The sequence below is a fragment of the Rana temporaria genome, chromosome 2, assembly GCF_905171775.1.
Source record: "Rana temporaria chromosome 2, aRanTem1.1, whole genome shotgun sequence".
NCBI lineage: Eukaryota > Metazoa > Chordata > Amphibia > Anura > Ranidae > Rana > Rana temporaria.
In genome coordinates this window covers 14,335,331-14,350,546 of record NC_053490.1, presented here as the reverse complement: position 1 = coordinate 14,350,546, position 15,216 = coordinate 14,335,331, and the positions used below count along the sequence as shown (strand labels likewise).

Sequence of the window (15,216 nt, the reverse complement as noted above, 5' to 3'; positions counted from 1 at the left end):
CTGCCCTCCGGGTCAGCCATCTGGTCAGTGAGACGGAATGCAAGAGATTTTGCGAACAGAATTGCTACCCCCTTCGTTTTAGACTCAGCACAGGTCGCATGGAAGACCTAAGAGTAGCGCTTGTTGGTAAGACGCTGTATACTGTTTGATTTGAAATGCGTCTCTTGAAAAAAGACGATATGCGCCTTCTGTCTATGTGCTTCTGCGAGAAGGCTTGAACGCTTCTCGGGAATGTTCAGGCCCCTGGCATTTACCGAGAGAACCTTGAGCGATAGAGGAGCTGAAGACTGCGTTATGGAAGCCATGAGCTTTAGGTAGGGAATTTAATACCTACTTTTCAAAGTGGTAGACGGAGAGGGTAGTAGGTAAGTGGGGGAAGAGGAGAGAAAAGAAAAAAAAAGAGAAAAAAAAAAAAAAGGGGGGGAGGGGAGATAGAGAGGGAGGGTGGATAGAGAAGAAAAATTAGAAGAGAAAAAAGAAATGGGCGGCACTCCCCAAAGATGGAGGGAGACAGAGATTATCTGTGTCTTATGTGAAATATGATAAGTACAGAGCACTAGGGTGTCCACTCAGAGGAAAGAAGCAGTTATAGAGAGACGGACAGAAGAAGAAAGAAAAAGAGACAGAAAGAGACCCCTATCGTGGGGCAGAGAGAGAACAAAAAAAGGGGGAACAAACCGGAGGTAGTCTAAGGCCTGCTGAGCTACCTATAAAAAGTAAAGGGTAATCCCAAAAAAGAAAGACCCTGATCCTATACCGGAAAGGAACAAGAGGGATCCAGCCCCACTTGAGGTGGGGAAGTGAACCTGTACCCGAACTGTCCGAACAGTCCCACCGTCCAGACCTCCCAGACCCCAGTAAAGTCGTGCCTGACCTAAGAAACCCTCCTGCTACTGCCAAGGTAGGGGGGTTGGATCATGAGAACACCCACCCCTAAGAGTGATGGGTTCCCCATAACTCCCCCCCCCATTTACCTATGTGGCCCGCTAAACCCATCCTAGGAGGAACGGTTAAGTTTAAGTTTCCCTGTTTTCCAAAGCAATCTGGAAAAACCACCTGAAGTCAACATGTGTTGCCTGACACTGGATTGCGTGTCGACCCAACCCTTAAGAAAGTAGCTACTGTATGGAATTCTCGAATGCAAGTTCCATTTCCAAAATGCTTCCCACTGAGGAGGCCTAACCGGTTTCTCGGACTCGCATAAAGTGGACAGCACACATAACAGCAGTGCACTATAACTCAATTGTCTAACAAAACATTATAAACAACCTCATTCAGTACTAGCTTCTACATTCAGCCCCCATAGGGGCGTTGCCGCATACATGGGTCCCCATTAGTACGTTCATGTCTAAGTGGCCCCGGAGGACCATATATAACTGTACATTCTGCTAATACATAGTTACCTTTTAGGGACTCCCCCCTCCCCCCCGGGACCCCCCAACTCCACCCAGGCGGAGCCCGAGCGGTCACAGCGGGTGTACCTCTCAGTAACCATAAAAACACAAATATTCAAATACAATATCAACAGACTGATCCCTTCAGCCTCCCCCTTTATCCCCCATATACCATAAGCAAAAACATGAAGGCCCCATTAGCATAGGCAGGACACGGTCACTATATAAGGGGGGTGGGGAAAAAGGGGAAGGGTGAAATGGGAGGGGGAAAAGGAGGGGGGAAGGAATATAGGAAGGAGAAGGGTGGGAAGTATCAGGGAGACGTAGAGGGAGGGGGGATAAGGTGATGAAGGCGTGCGGTGGTTATCTAGGTGTGAAGACGTTCTTCATGTTGACACAACGGCGGTGTTGGGGGAGAAAACAGTCACACAATATGCCTCCAGAAAGCTTTTGTTTCAAGCACCCAAATAGCACCACATTGCAGCAAGAGGGGGCTAAGAGTACGGAAGGTGTTAGCTTACCTCCCTGTTACTGGGCTATATTGTACATGAAGAAGGGGGAAAAGTCATTCCTGCAACCAGTCTGTGCCCCAGAGCTCGGGGTAAGTCCATCAGTCGTTCCCCAAAAGTTCCGCCCGCCCGCATAGGCGGCAACCCAGGCCATACCATCAAGGCAAGAAGATCAGGAGTATACTGGAGTTCAATGTGAAACAGAGCTGGGGTGACCATGTGTTCAGTCAGTGCAGTAAGGCCCCAGTGTGCACAGGGGGGGGGGGCTAGTAAATGGCAGGTGGAAGAAGTCAGCTTACCATAGTCCGCAAGGCGTTCCTAGTTCTCCGTCCGTCGCCGTACGGAGGATGGCGACGCCCGGGGGCTCTCCTCAGTCTCCATGTCTCCTCGGACTCTAGGTGGAGAAGCATCAGAAGGTCTGCGTCGTCTTTGCCTGCTCCTCTGTGATCTCGGGGTGTCATCCATCCTGGTGGGAATCCATGGTTCAGGTTGGAAGAACGTACTGTACCAATCAGGAACGTTGGCTACCGGGATGCCTAGTGTATCACAGAACTGTTGTAAGTCTGCAGGTGTTCTCAGCGAGGCTGTTCTGTTTCCAGCTGTGGCTTGAAGGCAGAATGGAAACTTCCATTTATATAGAATGTGCCTGTCACGTAACAGTTGCAATAAGGGGCGCAAGTCTCTCCTATGTTGCAATGTAATAGCCGACAAATCTTGATACAGTTGTATGCGAGCCCCTTCGTATTCCAAGTTAGCCTGGTTGCGTGCTAGGCGTAGTATGTCCTCCTTTTGAACAAAGTTCACCAAACAACATACTACATCCCTGGGTGGGTCTGTGTCTCTGCCTTTGGGTCTAAGCGCCCTGTGACACCTCTCCATCTCTACAGGGGCATCAGGTGGCCTACCCAGTAAAGTGTTGAAAATGGCCCAAACCGCTTGTTGTACACGTTGGGGTCCCTCCACCGACTCCGGGAGCCCCCGGACACGTAGGTTCCGCCTGCGACCCCTATTGTCTAAGTCCTCAAGGTGTCTATGCATGTCCATGAGGTGTTGAGCATGGGAGTTGGAGGCCCTCTGTACTTGTTGTATGGCTGCTCCATGTGTCATGGCGGCTGACTCCACGTGCTCCACTCGTGTTGCGATTGATCTGATCTCCCCTTTCAGGTCAGCCATCGCTGCAAACATGGCATTTTTAATGTCCATGGCTACCTGCTGTAAGTCTGCCATACATAGCGGGCGTGGTGTATGTGGGGGAGCCATACCTTGTGTCAGGCCCGAGGCGGCGGTAGCGGAGGACGGGGTCAGCTCCAAACTCAAGTCCGCGGCTTGAGATGCGGCCTGCGCGTCCGGCGGCGCTGTGCGGAACATCGCCGGAATGGTCTTGCTGAGCTGCGTGGAGGGATCCATCTGCAAGCGGGTCGGTGCCTGGTTCCTGCCCGCCATTGTGGTAGTTGAGAACCGAGGGAATCAGCTAATTGTAAGCAAGTCTGAGGGTCTGGACAGCGGAGCTCTCACACTAGGCTGCCATCTCGCTCCGGTGCCAGGCCACCATACGTGGATTTTTAACCGATGGACGTGCCTACAGACGATCGTTTTTTTTTCTATAGGTTTTTTATCCATCAGATAATTTTAAAACAAGTTCCTAATTTTTTAGCTGATGGATAAATAACCGATGGGACCCACACACGATCGGTTTAGTCTGATGAAAACGATCCATCAGCTTTACAGATCTTCTCTAAATCCTTAATGCCACGTACACACGATCATTTTTCGGGTTGTAAAAAATGAAGTTTTTTTTAATTTCATTAAAAACGATCATGTGTGGGCTCCAGAGCATTTTTCGGGTTCTGAAAAACAGAAAAAAAAAATTCGAACATGCTCTATTTTTTAACAATGTTTTTTAACGTTGTCGTTTTTCGGGTTGTAAAAAATGGTCGTGTGTGGGCTTTAACGTCTTGAAAAATCCGCGCATGCTCAGAAGCAAGTTATGAGACGGGAGCGCTCGTTCTGGTAAAACTACCGTTCGTAATGGAGTAAGCACATTCATTACGCTGTAACAGACAGAAAAGCGCGAATCGTCTTTTACTAACACAGAATCAGCTAAAGCAGCTCAAAGGCGAATGGAACTTCCCCTTTATAGTGCCGTCATACGCGTTGTACATCACCGCGCTTTGCTAGAGCATTTTTTTTTTCATGATCGTGTGTAGGCAAGGCCGTTTTAATGATGAAGTTGAAAAAAACATTGTTTTTTCTAGAGCCTGAAAAACGTCGTTTTTTACAACCCGAAAAATGATCGTGTGTATGCGGCATAAGGTTTCCTGGCTGTCTGTTGGCAACTCGAAGTTTCAGATCCCTCTATAAAGTTTCTATAGGATTAAGGTCTGGAGACTGATTAAGCCACTCCATGACCTTAATGTGATTCTTCTTGAGCCACAAGAAGAAGCACACAGATCCCGGTTCTTTCAGGGGAGAGGAGACTCGGAAATTCGAAAATCCAAAAGTAAGAAAGTCAAATCCAAAAATTTGAAAGAACGAAAATGCGTAAATCCAAAAATTCTAAATAATAACTAATAATAACTAACTAATAAATTATAGGTATTGAAATTTCCTTTCAAATTTGGCTGTTAGTAAATGTAACAAATACAAATTTGAAGTTACGAATTATCCAAAATAAAAAAATGCTGCATCTAAACAAATGGAACATAATGGAGTAATAATTTAAAAATAAATAATAATACATTTTTATTATTATTGTTATCTATTATTAATAATTTATTACATTCCATTCGTTTAGATACAGCTTTCGTTATTACGGATAATTCCTAACTTTGGATAATTTCGTATTCATTCACTAACAGACAAATTTGAAAGGAAATTCCAATACCTATAATTTAATAGTTAGTAATAGTTAAGTTATTATTGGTTATTATTTCAGATTTTCAAACTTTCTGGTTTTAGAATTTTTTTGTTCTTGTTTTTGGATTTTCGTTCTTTTGAATTTTTGGATTTTCATTCTTATTTTTGGATTTCTGAATTTTCAGATTTTTGAATTTCAAATGGAAATAAACACTTTTCAGTTTTCAATTCTGGGTGGATGCTGCGAACATACCTGTGGAGAGACAGAGAAGAAATCTTCAGACAAGTGCAGAGTCAGAAGTGCTTCCACTTATAGAAATACCCCCACTTTGAGACAGAACCCCACCTGCAAACGTGCCACCCCTTGGCAAACGTCAAAATATAGGCAAATTTCCATATTTCCGAATTTCTAATTTCCGAATTTCTAATTTCTAATTTTCTAATTTCGTATTTCTGAGTTTCCAGTTTCCGAATTTTTGTAAAAATTAGAACATTCGCAAATTCAGATTTTTTTGAATTTGTCTAAATTTGTTTAAAATTATTCAGAACTAAATGAATTGCACATGTCTTAAGCCTCATACACACGATCGGACTTCAAACAAACGTTTCCTTGGATTTTTGTCCGAAGGGAGTTGGCTGGGCACACCCATAGCATACACATGCTCAGACTTTTCTGCAAACTTTCCTAAAACGTTCCCAACATCACGTGGTTTTTCTGCTCTTTTCTGCTCTTTACCGCCACCCTTTGGTCAACTTCTGCTATTGTTGGTTGATTTTAACATTGGTTCTGGGCATGCGTATTTGCACTTTGTACAAAAGTCCGATGGCTTGCTGTACACACAGTAGGACTAGGCCCCATCGGACTTTTGTTGCCGAAACGTTTGTCCGTTTGCAGAGTGAACTTTTGTCCGATGAAAAACAAAAAAGTTTGTCCGACGGAGCGTACACACGGTAGGATTTTTTTGCAAACTTGCTCATTTTGAAGTTTGTTGGCAAAAAGTCCTACCGTGTGTATGGGCCTTAACCACTTAAGGACCGCCTCCTGCAGATATACGTCGGCAGAATGGCACGGCTGGGCACAAGCACGTACCTGTACGTCCTCTTTAAGTGCACAGCCGTGGGTCGTGGGCGTGCACCCGTAGCGCGCGCCCAAGACCCAGTCCGAAGCTCGGTGACCACGGCCGCGGGACCCGCGGACCCGATCGCTGCCGGAGTCCCACGATCGGTCCCCGGAGCTGAAGAACGGGGAGAGCTGTGTGTAAACACAGCTTCCCCGTTCTTCACAGTGGCAGCTTTATTGATCGTGTGTTCCTTAATATAGGGAAACACGATCAATGACGTCACACGTCCAGCCCCGCCCCCCTACAGTTAGAAAAACATATGAGGTCACACATAACCCCTACAGCGCCCCCTAGTGGTTAACTCACAAACTGCAATTGTCATTCTCACAGTAAACAATGCATTTTTATAGCATTTTTTGCTGTGAAATGACAATGGTCCCAAAAATGTGTCAAAATTGTCCGATGTGTCCGCCATAATGTCGCAGTCACAAAAAAAATTGCTGATCGCCGCCATTAGTAGTAAAAAAATATTTTTTTATAAAAATGCAATAAAACTATCTCATATTTTGTAAACACTATAAATTTTGTGCAAACCAATCGATAAATGCTTATTGCGATTTTTTTTTTTTACCAAAAATAGGTAGAAGAATACGTATCGACCTAAACTGAGGAAAAAACGTTTTTTATATCTTTTTGGGGGATATTTATTATAGCAAAAAGTAAAACATATTGAATTTTTTTTCAAAATTGTCGCTCTATTTTTGTTTATAGCGCAAAAAATAAAAACCGCAGAGGTGATCAAATACCACCAAAAGAAAGCTCTATTTGTGGGAAAAAAAGGACGCCAATTTTTCGCACGACTGCGCAATTGTCAGTGCCGAATCGCAAAAACTGGCCAGGTCCTTTACCTGCATAAAGGTCCGGGTCTTAAGTGGTTAAACTCCCTTCCGCGAAAAGGTTTTATCCCTATTGTGGGGTCACCATCACCAATATGGTATTTGTAAATTATAATATCTCCTCTCAACCGTCTGTTCTCCAGAGAGAATACGTTTGGTGCTCACAACCTTTCCTCATAACTCATATCCTCCAGGCCCTTTATTTGTATTGTTTCTCTTCTTTGTACTCTCTCCATTTCCAGTACATCCTTCCTGAGGGCTGGTGCCCAGAACTGGACAGCATACTCCAGGTGCGGCCGGACCAGAGTCTTGTAGAGTGTAAGAATTATCGTTTTATCTCTGGAGTTAAACCCCTTTTTTTAATGCAGTACAGTATGTAAGGGTTTACAACCACCAATCCAAAGGTACCTCTGGGACTCTCTATAGTCCTGGGCCCCTCTATATTGCAACAAGTGGCTGGCTTATGTGGTCATTGTCGAAAGCCTAATGCACTGTGACTAGTGATCTCACTATGTAATAATAAGACAGAAGGAGGGAGGTCACAGCCAATGATCATGGAATCAGAATACTTTATTAATCCCAAAGGGAAATAATTGAAACAGACACTAGTTACATTACAGAACTTCTTGGGCTTCAGGGGTCCAAAAGGCACTTTCTTGGACTTCAGAACTTGGAAGTACCTGCAGTTTGGGATGACTTTAAGTGTCCTTTTTGTTTTTGGTCCATTAGTTACAGTCGTATGCAAAAGTTTAGGAACCCCAGACAATTTCCAAGATTATCATTTATAAATATTTGGGTGTTTGGACCAGCAATTTCATTTTGATCTATCAAATAACTGAAAGACACCGTAATATTTCAGTAGTGAAATGAGGTTTATTGGATTAACAGAAAATGCGCAATATGCATCAAAACAAAATTAGACAGGTGCATAAATTTGGGCACCCTTGTCATTTTGTTGATTTGAATACCTGTAACTACTTAGCACTGATTAATTGGAACACACAATTGGTTTGGTGAGCGCATTAAGCCTTGAACTTCATAGACAGGTGCATCCAATCATGAGATAAGGTATTTAAGGTGGCCAATTGCAAGTTGTTGTTCTCTTTGACTCTCCTCTGAAGAGTGGCAACATGGGGGCCTCAAAACAACTCTCAAATGACCTGAAAACAAAGATTGTTCTACATAATGGTTTAGGGGAAGGCTACAAAAAGTTATCGCAGAGATATAAGCTGGTAGTGTCCACTGTGAGAAACAGTGGGCCAGATTCAGGTAGAATTGCGTAAATCCGCGGCAGCGTAACGTATCACATTTACGTTACACCGCCGCAAGTTTTACGGGCAAGTGCTTGATTCACAAAGCACTTGCCTGTAAACTTGCGGCGGCATATCGTAAATCCGTCCGGCGCAAGCCCGCCTAATTCAAATGGGGCGTGTATCATTTAAATTATGCGCGTTCCCGCACCGAACGTACTGCGCATGCTACGTTTTAAAATTTCCCGCCGTGCTTTGCGCGAAATGACATCGCACCGATGTAATTTTTTGAACGGAGACGTGCGTTACGTCCTTTTCTATTCACGGACGACTTACGCAAAAAAAAAAAATTTGAAGCGTGAACGACGGCCATACTTTAACATGGCAAGTCTAAATATAAGCCAAGAAATAACAGCCGTAACTATACGCCGGGAAAAGCCGACTAGCGACGACGTAAGAGAATGCGACGAACGCGCGTACCTTCGTGGATCGCCGTAAACAGCTAATTAGCATACCCGATGCGGAAAACGACGCGAACTCCACCCAGCGGGCGCCGAAGTATTACACCTACGATCCGAAGGCGTACAAAGCCGTACGCCTGTCGGATCAAAGACAGAAGCCGTCGTATCTTGGTTTGAGGATTCAAACTAAAGATACGACGCGGCAAATTTGAAAATACGCCGGCGTATCAGTAGATACTCCGGCGTATTTCAGCTGTGAATCTGGCCCATAGTGAGGAAATGGAAGACCACAGGGACAGTTTTTGTTAAGGCCAGAAGTGGCAGGCACATAAAATATTAAAGAGGCAAAGGCGAAGGATGGTGAGAACGGTCAAAAAACCCACGGACCACCTCCAAAGACCTACAACATCAACTTGCTGCAGATGATGTCACTGTGCATCCTTCAACAATTCTGTCCACTTTGCACAGGGAGAAGCTGTATGGGAGAGTGATGGGAAAGAAGCGTTTTCTGCACACACGCCACAAACGGAGTCGCTTGAGGTATGCAAACGCACATTTGGACAGGCCAGATTTATTTTGAAATAAAGTGCTGTGGACTGATGAAATAAAGATTGAGTTATTTGGTCATAACAAGGGGCGTTAAGCAAGGTGGCAAAAGAACACGGCATTCCAAGAAAAACACTTGCTACCCACAGGAAAATTTGGTGGAGGTTCCATCATGCTGTGGGGCTGTGTGGGAATCCGGTTAAAGTTGAGGGTCGCATGGATTCCACTCAATATCAGCAGATTTTTGAGATTAATGTTGAGGAATCAGTCACAAAGTTGAAGTTACGCCGGGGCTGGATATTTCAACGAGACAACGACCCAAAACACGGCTCAAAATCTACTCGGGCATTTATGCAGAGGAACAAGTACAATGTTCTGGAATGGCCATGCCAGTCCCCAGACCTGAATATCATTGAACACCTGTGGGGTGATTTGAAGCGGGCTGTCCATGCTCGGCAACCATCAAACCTAACTGATCTGGAGATGTTTTGTAAGGGGGAATGGTCCAAAATACATTCATCCAGAATCCAGACCCTCATTACAGGCAATTGGAAGCGTCTAGAGGCTGTAATTTCTGCTCTACTAAATATTGATGTGATTTTTCTGTTGGGGTGCACAAATTTATTCACCTGTCTAATTTTGTTTTGATGCATTGTGCGCATTTTCTGTTACCGTATTTATCTGCCTATAGCGCGCACCAGCGTATAACGCGCACCCCTAATCTAGAAGGGAAATTCCTGGAAAAAAAAAATAATTACTTACAGTTTTGGTGTCTTGCCCGGCATCCATCGGCGGCCTTGTTCGGTCCGGCGTCCGTTTGCGGCCGTGCGGGGTCCATCCAGCCTTCCTCGCGGCGTCCGTCCAGGTGTCCGTCTGCGGCTTCCTTGCAGCGTCCATCCAGGTGTCCGTCTGCGGCTTCCTCGCGGGGTTCGTCCAGGTGTCCGTCTGCGGGGTCCATCCAGTCCTCCATCTGCCCGTTGCCTGGGGTTGCGGCGGTGTTCATTTTTGAATTAGGCGCCGAGCCGAGAGGAGCCGGATTTCCTGTTTTTTTCGGCTCCTCTTGGCTTCTCTCGGGTGGCTGCGGGCGTAGCCTTGTGTGCAGTACACTCGGGCTCGGCTCGGCTCTAGGTTGCGGCGCTCGGCGCCTAATTAAAAAAACCAAACACTGCTGCAACAGTATCGGCGTATATCACGCACCCACGATTTTCCCCTGATTTTAAGGGGAAAAAGGTGCGTGGTATACGCCGATAAATACGGTAATTCAATAAACCTCATTTCATTACCGATATATTACTGTGTCCTTCAGTTATTTGATAGATTAAAATGAAATTGCTGATCCAAACACCCAAATATTTATAAATGATAATCATGGAAATGGTCAGGGGTTCCTAAACTTTTGCATATGACTGTACACTTTAATGTCACTGCATAGGGCACAAGGATGATTTAATGTAAAAATGTAGATACAAATGTGAATAGATTTTCCAAAGAAATTGCTGATAAGACAGAAGTGTTTAATGCATTTTAAAAAAGTAGGTAAAAAAACAAAACAAAAAAAAAAAACATAATATACAATACTGTACCCAATTTCCATTTTCAGGAATGGCATAACAGAGAAATCTGCAAATACAACAACAAGTAGAATCGGATTATGTGAATTTGGAATCATCACAAAGAACGTTTTAGAGCATAAGTGATGGATACATTAAATCTTACCTCCGGCTTTATCCTTCTGTCCTTCTCAGACCTTCACTACAACCACGGTGTTCTCTTCTCCACCCTTCTGGTCATATACGCCCTCACATGGACGGCTAACTTACTTTTAATAAGTTCTATTATACTTTCTGCACAGTTGCACACACCAATGTACTTTTTCTTAGGTAACTTGTCAGTAGTGGACTTCTCTTTTTCTACCGTGACGGTTCCCAAGCTTCTGTCCTGCATTCTTCGAGGAGGAACCTCCATCTCCTTCCATGGCTGTTTCCTGCAGATGTACTTCTTTGTTCTTCTGGGCACCAATGAAAGTCTTCTCTTGTCGGTCATGGCATTTGATCGATATTTAGCTGTTTGTACTCCCTTACGCTACGTATCATTGATGAATGATAGAGTTATGCTCATGATGAATATCAGTTGCTGGGTGGCATCTTCTCTGAATTCATTAGTGCACACTTATACTCTATCACAATTAAAATACTGTGAGGACAGACTAATCCACCACTTCTTCTGTGATGTGACATCACTCATCAAACTCTCCTGCTCCAGTACTTCACTAGCTGAGCTCCTAATATATACCGAAGGTTCTGTGCCTATTGTTATTCCGTTCCTTTTGATACTTATTTCCTATGTGCGCATTGCATCTAGTATAGTGAAAATAAAGACCAGCAGTAGCCGAAGCAAAGCCTTTTCCTCCTGTTCTTCTCATCTCATGGTCATATCCTTGTTCTATGGCACTGTAATATTCATTTACATCCGCCCATCATCAGACTACTCCTCCCAGTATGATCGCATCGTTAGCAAGGCTTACACGATCATTACTCCTATGTTAAATCCTTTTATTTACAGCCTAAGGAACCAAGATGTAAAACAGGCTATGAAGAAACTCACCACTCAATGCTTTTCTCCTAGCTAAGCTAAAATAAAATGTATCTTCATGTTCTCTGATACTAAGTAGAATTTGTATTACTTACACATTACTTAACCACTAAGGCCGTGTACACATGATTGGTCAAAACCGATGAAAAAGGACTGAAGGACCGTTTCCATGGGCGTCCGCTCCATAGGGCAAGGGAGGGCGTTTGCCCCCCCTAGAAATCAGTGGCATTATTCTTGGGGAGGAAAACAGCGGGCAGGAGGCAAGGCGGTGGCACAACAAATTTAATTAGAGCCGCTCTCTCTCTCTCTCTTCTAGCTTCAGCTGACGGAGAGGGGGCGTCCGGCGGCGCTGTGCGGAACATCGCCGGAATGGTCTTGCTGAGCTGCGTGGAGGGATCCATCTGCGAGCGGGTCGGTGCCTGGTTCCTGCCCGCCATTGTGGTAGTTGAGAACCGAGGGAATCAGCTAATTGTAAGCAAGTCTGAGGGTCTGGACAGCGGAGCTCTCACACTAGGCTGCCATCTCGCTCCGGTGCCAGGCCACCATACGTGGATTTTTAACCGATGGACGTGCCTACAGACGATCGTTTTTTTTTCTATAGGTTTTTTATCCATCAGATAATTTTAAAACAAGTTCCTAATTTTTTAGCTGATGGATAAATAACCGATGGGACCCACACACGATCGGTTTAGTCTGATGAAAACGATCCATCAGCTTTACAGATCTTCTCTAAATCCTTAATGCCACGTACACACGATCATTTTTCGGGTTGTAAAAAATGAAGTTTTTTTTAATTTCATTAAAAACGATCATGTGTGGGCTCCAGAGCATTTTTCGGGTTCTGAAAAACAGAAAAAAAAAATTCGAACATGCTCTATTTTTTAACAATGTTTTTTAACGTTGTCGTTTTTCGGGTTGTAAAAAATGGTCGTGTGTGGGCTTTAACGTCTTGAAAAATCCGCGCATGCTCAGAAGAAAGTTATGAGACGGGAGCGCTCGTTCTGGTAAAACTACCGTTCGTAATGGAGTAAGCACATTCATTACGCTGTAACAGACAGAAAAGCGCGAATCGTCTTTTACTAACACAGAATCAGCTAAAGCAGCTCAAAGGCGAATGGAACTTCCCCTTTATAGTGCCGTCATACGCGTTGTACATCACCGCGCTTTGCTAGAGCATTTTTTTTTTCATGATCGTGTGTAGGCAAGGCCGTTTTAATGATGAAGTTGAAAAAAACATTGTTTTTTCTAGAGCCTGAAAAACGTCGTTTTTTACAACCCGAAAAATGATCGTGTGTATGCGGCATAAGGTTTCCTGGCTGTCTGTTGGCAACTCGAAGTTTCAGATCCCTCTATAAAGTTTCTATAGGATTAAGGTCTGGAGACTGATTAAGCCACTCCATGACCTTAATGTGATTCTTCTTGAGCCACAAGAAGAAGCACACAGATCCCGGTTCTTTCAGGGGAGAGGAGACTCGGAAATTCGAAAATCCAAAAGTAAGAAAGTCAAATCCAAAAATTTGAAAGAACGAAAATGCGTAAATCCAAAAATTCTAAATAATAACTAATAATAACTAACTAATAAATTATAGGTATTGAAATTTCCTTTCAAATTTGGCTGTTAGTAAATGTAACAAATACAAATTTGAAGTTACGAATTATCCAAAATAAAAAAATGCTGCATCTAAACAAATGGAACATAATGGAGTAATAATTTAAAAATAAATAATAATACATTTTTATTATTATTGTTATCTATTATTAATAATTTATTACATTCCATTCGTTTAGATACAGCTTTCGTTATTACGGATAATTCCTAACTTTGGATAATTTCGTATTCATTCACTAACAGACAAATTTGAAAGGAAATTCCAATACCTATAATTTAATAGTTAGTAATAGTTAAGTTATTATTGGTTATTATTTCAGATTTTCAAACTTTCTGGTTTTAGAATTTTTTTGTTCTTGTTTTTGGATTTTCGTTCTTTTGAATTTTTGGATTTTCATTCTTATTTTTGGATTTCTGAATTTTCAGATTTTTGAATTTCAAATGGAAATAAACACTTTTCAGTTTTCAATTCTGGGTGGATGCTGCGAACATACCTGTGGAGAGACAGAGAAGAAATCTTCAGACAAGTGCAGAGTCAGAAGTGCTTCCACTTATAGAAATACCCCCACTTTGAGACAGAACCCCACCTGCAAACGTGCCACCCCTTGGCAAACGTCAAAATATAGGCAAATTTCCATATTTCCGAATTTCTAATTTCCGAATTTCTAATTTCTAATTTTCTAATTTCGTATTTCTGAGTTTCCAGTTTCCGAATTTTTGTAAAAATTAGAACATTCGCAAATTCAGATTTTTTTGAATTTGTCTAAATTTGTTTAAAATTATTCAGAACTAAATGAATTGCACATGTCTTAAGCCTCATACACACGATCGGACTTCAAACAAACGTTTCCTTGGATTTTTGTCCGAAGGGAGTTGGCTGGGCACACCCATAGCATACACATGCTCAGACTTTTCTGCAAACTTTCCTAAAACGTTCCCAACATCACGTGGTTTTTCTGCTCTTTTCTGCTCTTTACCGCCACCCTTTGGTCAACTTCTGCTATTGTTGGTTGATTTTAACATTGGTTCTGGGCATGCGTATTTGCACTTTGTACAAAAGTCCGATGGCTTGCTGTACACACAGTAGGACTAGGCCCCATCGGACTTTTGTTGCCGAAACGTTTGTCCGTTTGCAGAGTGAACTTTTGTCCGATGAAAAACAAAAAAGTTTGTCCGACGGAGCGTACACACGGTAGGATTTTTTTGCAAACTTGCTCATTTTGAAGTTTGTTGGCAAAAAGTCCTACCGTGTGTATGGGCCTTAACCACTTAAGGACCGCCTCCTGCAGATATACGTCGGCAGAATGGCACGGCTGGGCACAAGCACGTACCTGTACGTCCTCTTTAAGTGCACAGCCGTGGGTCGTGGGCGTGCACCCGTAGCGCGCGCCCAAGACCCAGTCCGAAGCTCGGTGACCACGGCCGCGGGACCCGCGGACCCGATCGCTGCCGGAGTCCCACGATCGGTCCCCGGAGCTGAAGAACGGGGAGAGCTGTGTGTAAACACAGCTTCCCCGTTCTTCACAGTGGCAGCTTTATTGATCGTGTGTTCCTTAATATAGGGAAACACGATCAATGACGTCACACGTCCAGCCCCGCCCCCCTACAGTTAGAAAAACATATGAGGTCACACATAACCCCTACAGCGCCCCCTAGTGGTTAACTCACACACTGCAATTGTCATTCTCACAGTAAACAATGCATTTTTATAGCATTTTTTGCTGTGAAAATGACAATGGTCCCAAAAATGTGTCAAAATTGTCCGATGTGTCCGCCATAATGTCGCAGTCACAAAAAAAATTGCTGATCGCCGCCATTAGTAGTAAAAAAATATTTTTTTATAAAAATGCAATAAAACTATCTCATATTTTGTAAACACTATAAATTTTGTGCAAACCAATCGATAAATGCTTATTGCGATTTTTTTTTTTTACCAAAAATAGGTAGAAGAATACGTATCGACCTAAACTGAGGAAAAAACGTTTTTTATATCTTTTTGGGGGATATTTATTATAGCAAAAAGTAAAACATATTGAATTTTT

The 15,216-nt window shown here is 43.3% G+C and overlaps 1 protein-coding gene across 1 annotated transcript; it reads left to right on the top strand.

Moving 5' to 3' along the window:
• Nucleotides 1-10,578: 10,578 nt before the first annotated feature.
• Nucleotides 10,579-11,679, top strand: LOC120928487 (olfactory receptor 1361-like). The gene has a single exon (XM_040339582.1). The coding sequence runs from the start codon at nt 10,670-10,672 to the stop codon at nt 11,600-11,602; it is 933 nt and encodes a 310-aa protein (XP_040195516.1). The 5' UTR covers nt 10,579-10,669; the 3' UTR covers nt 11,603-11,679.
• Nucleotides 11,680-15,216: the final 3,537 nt, after the last annotated feature.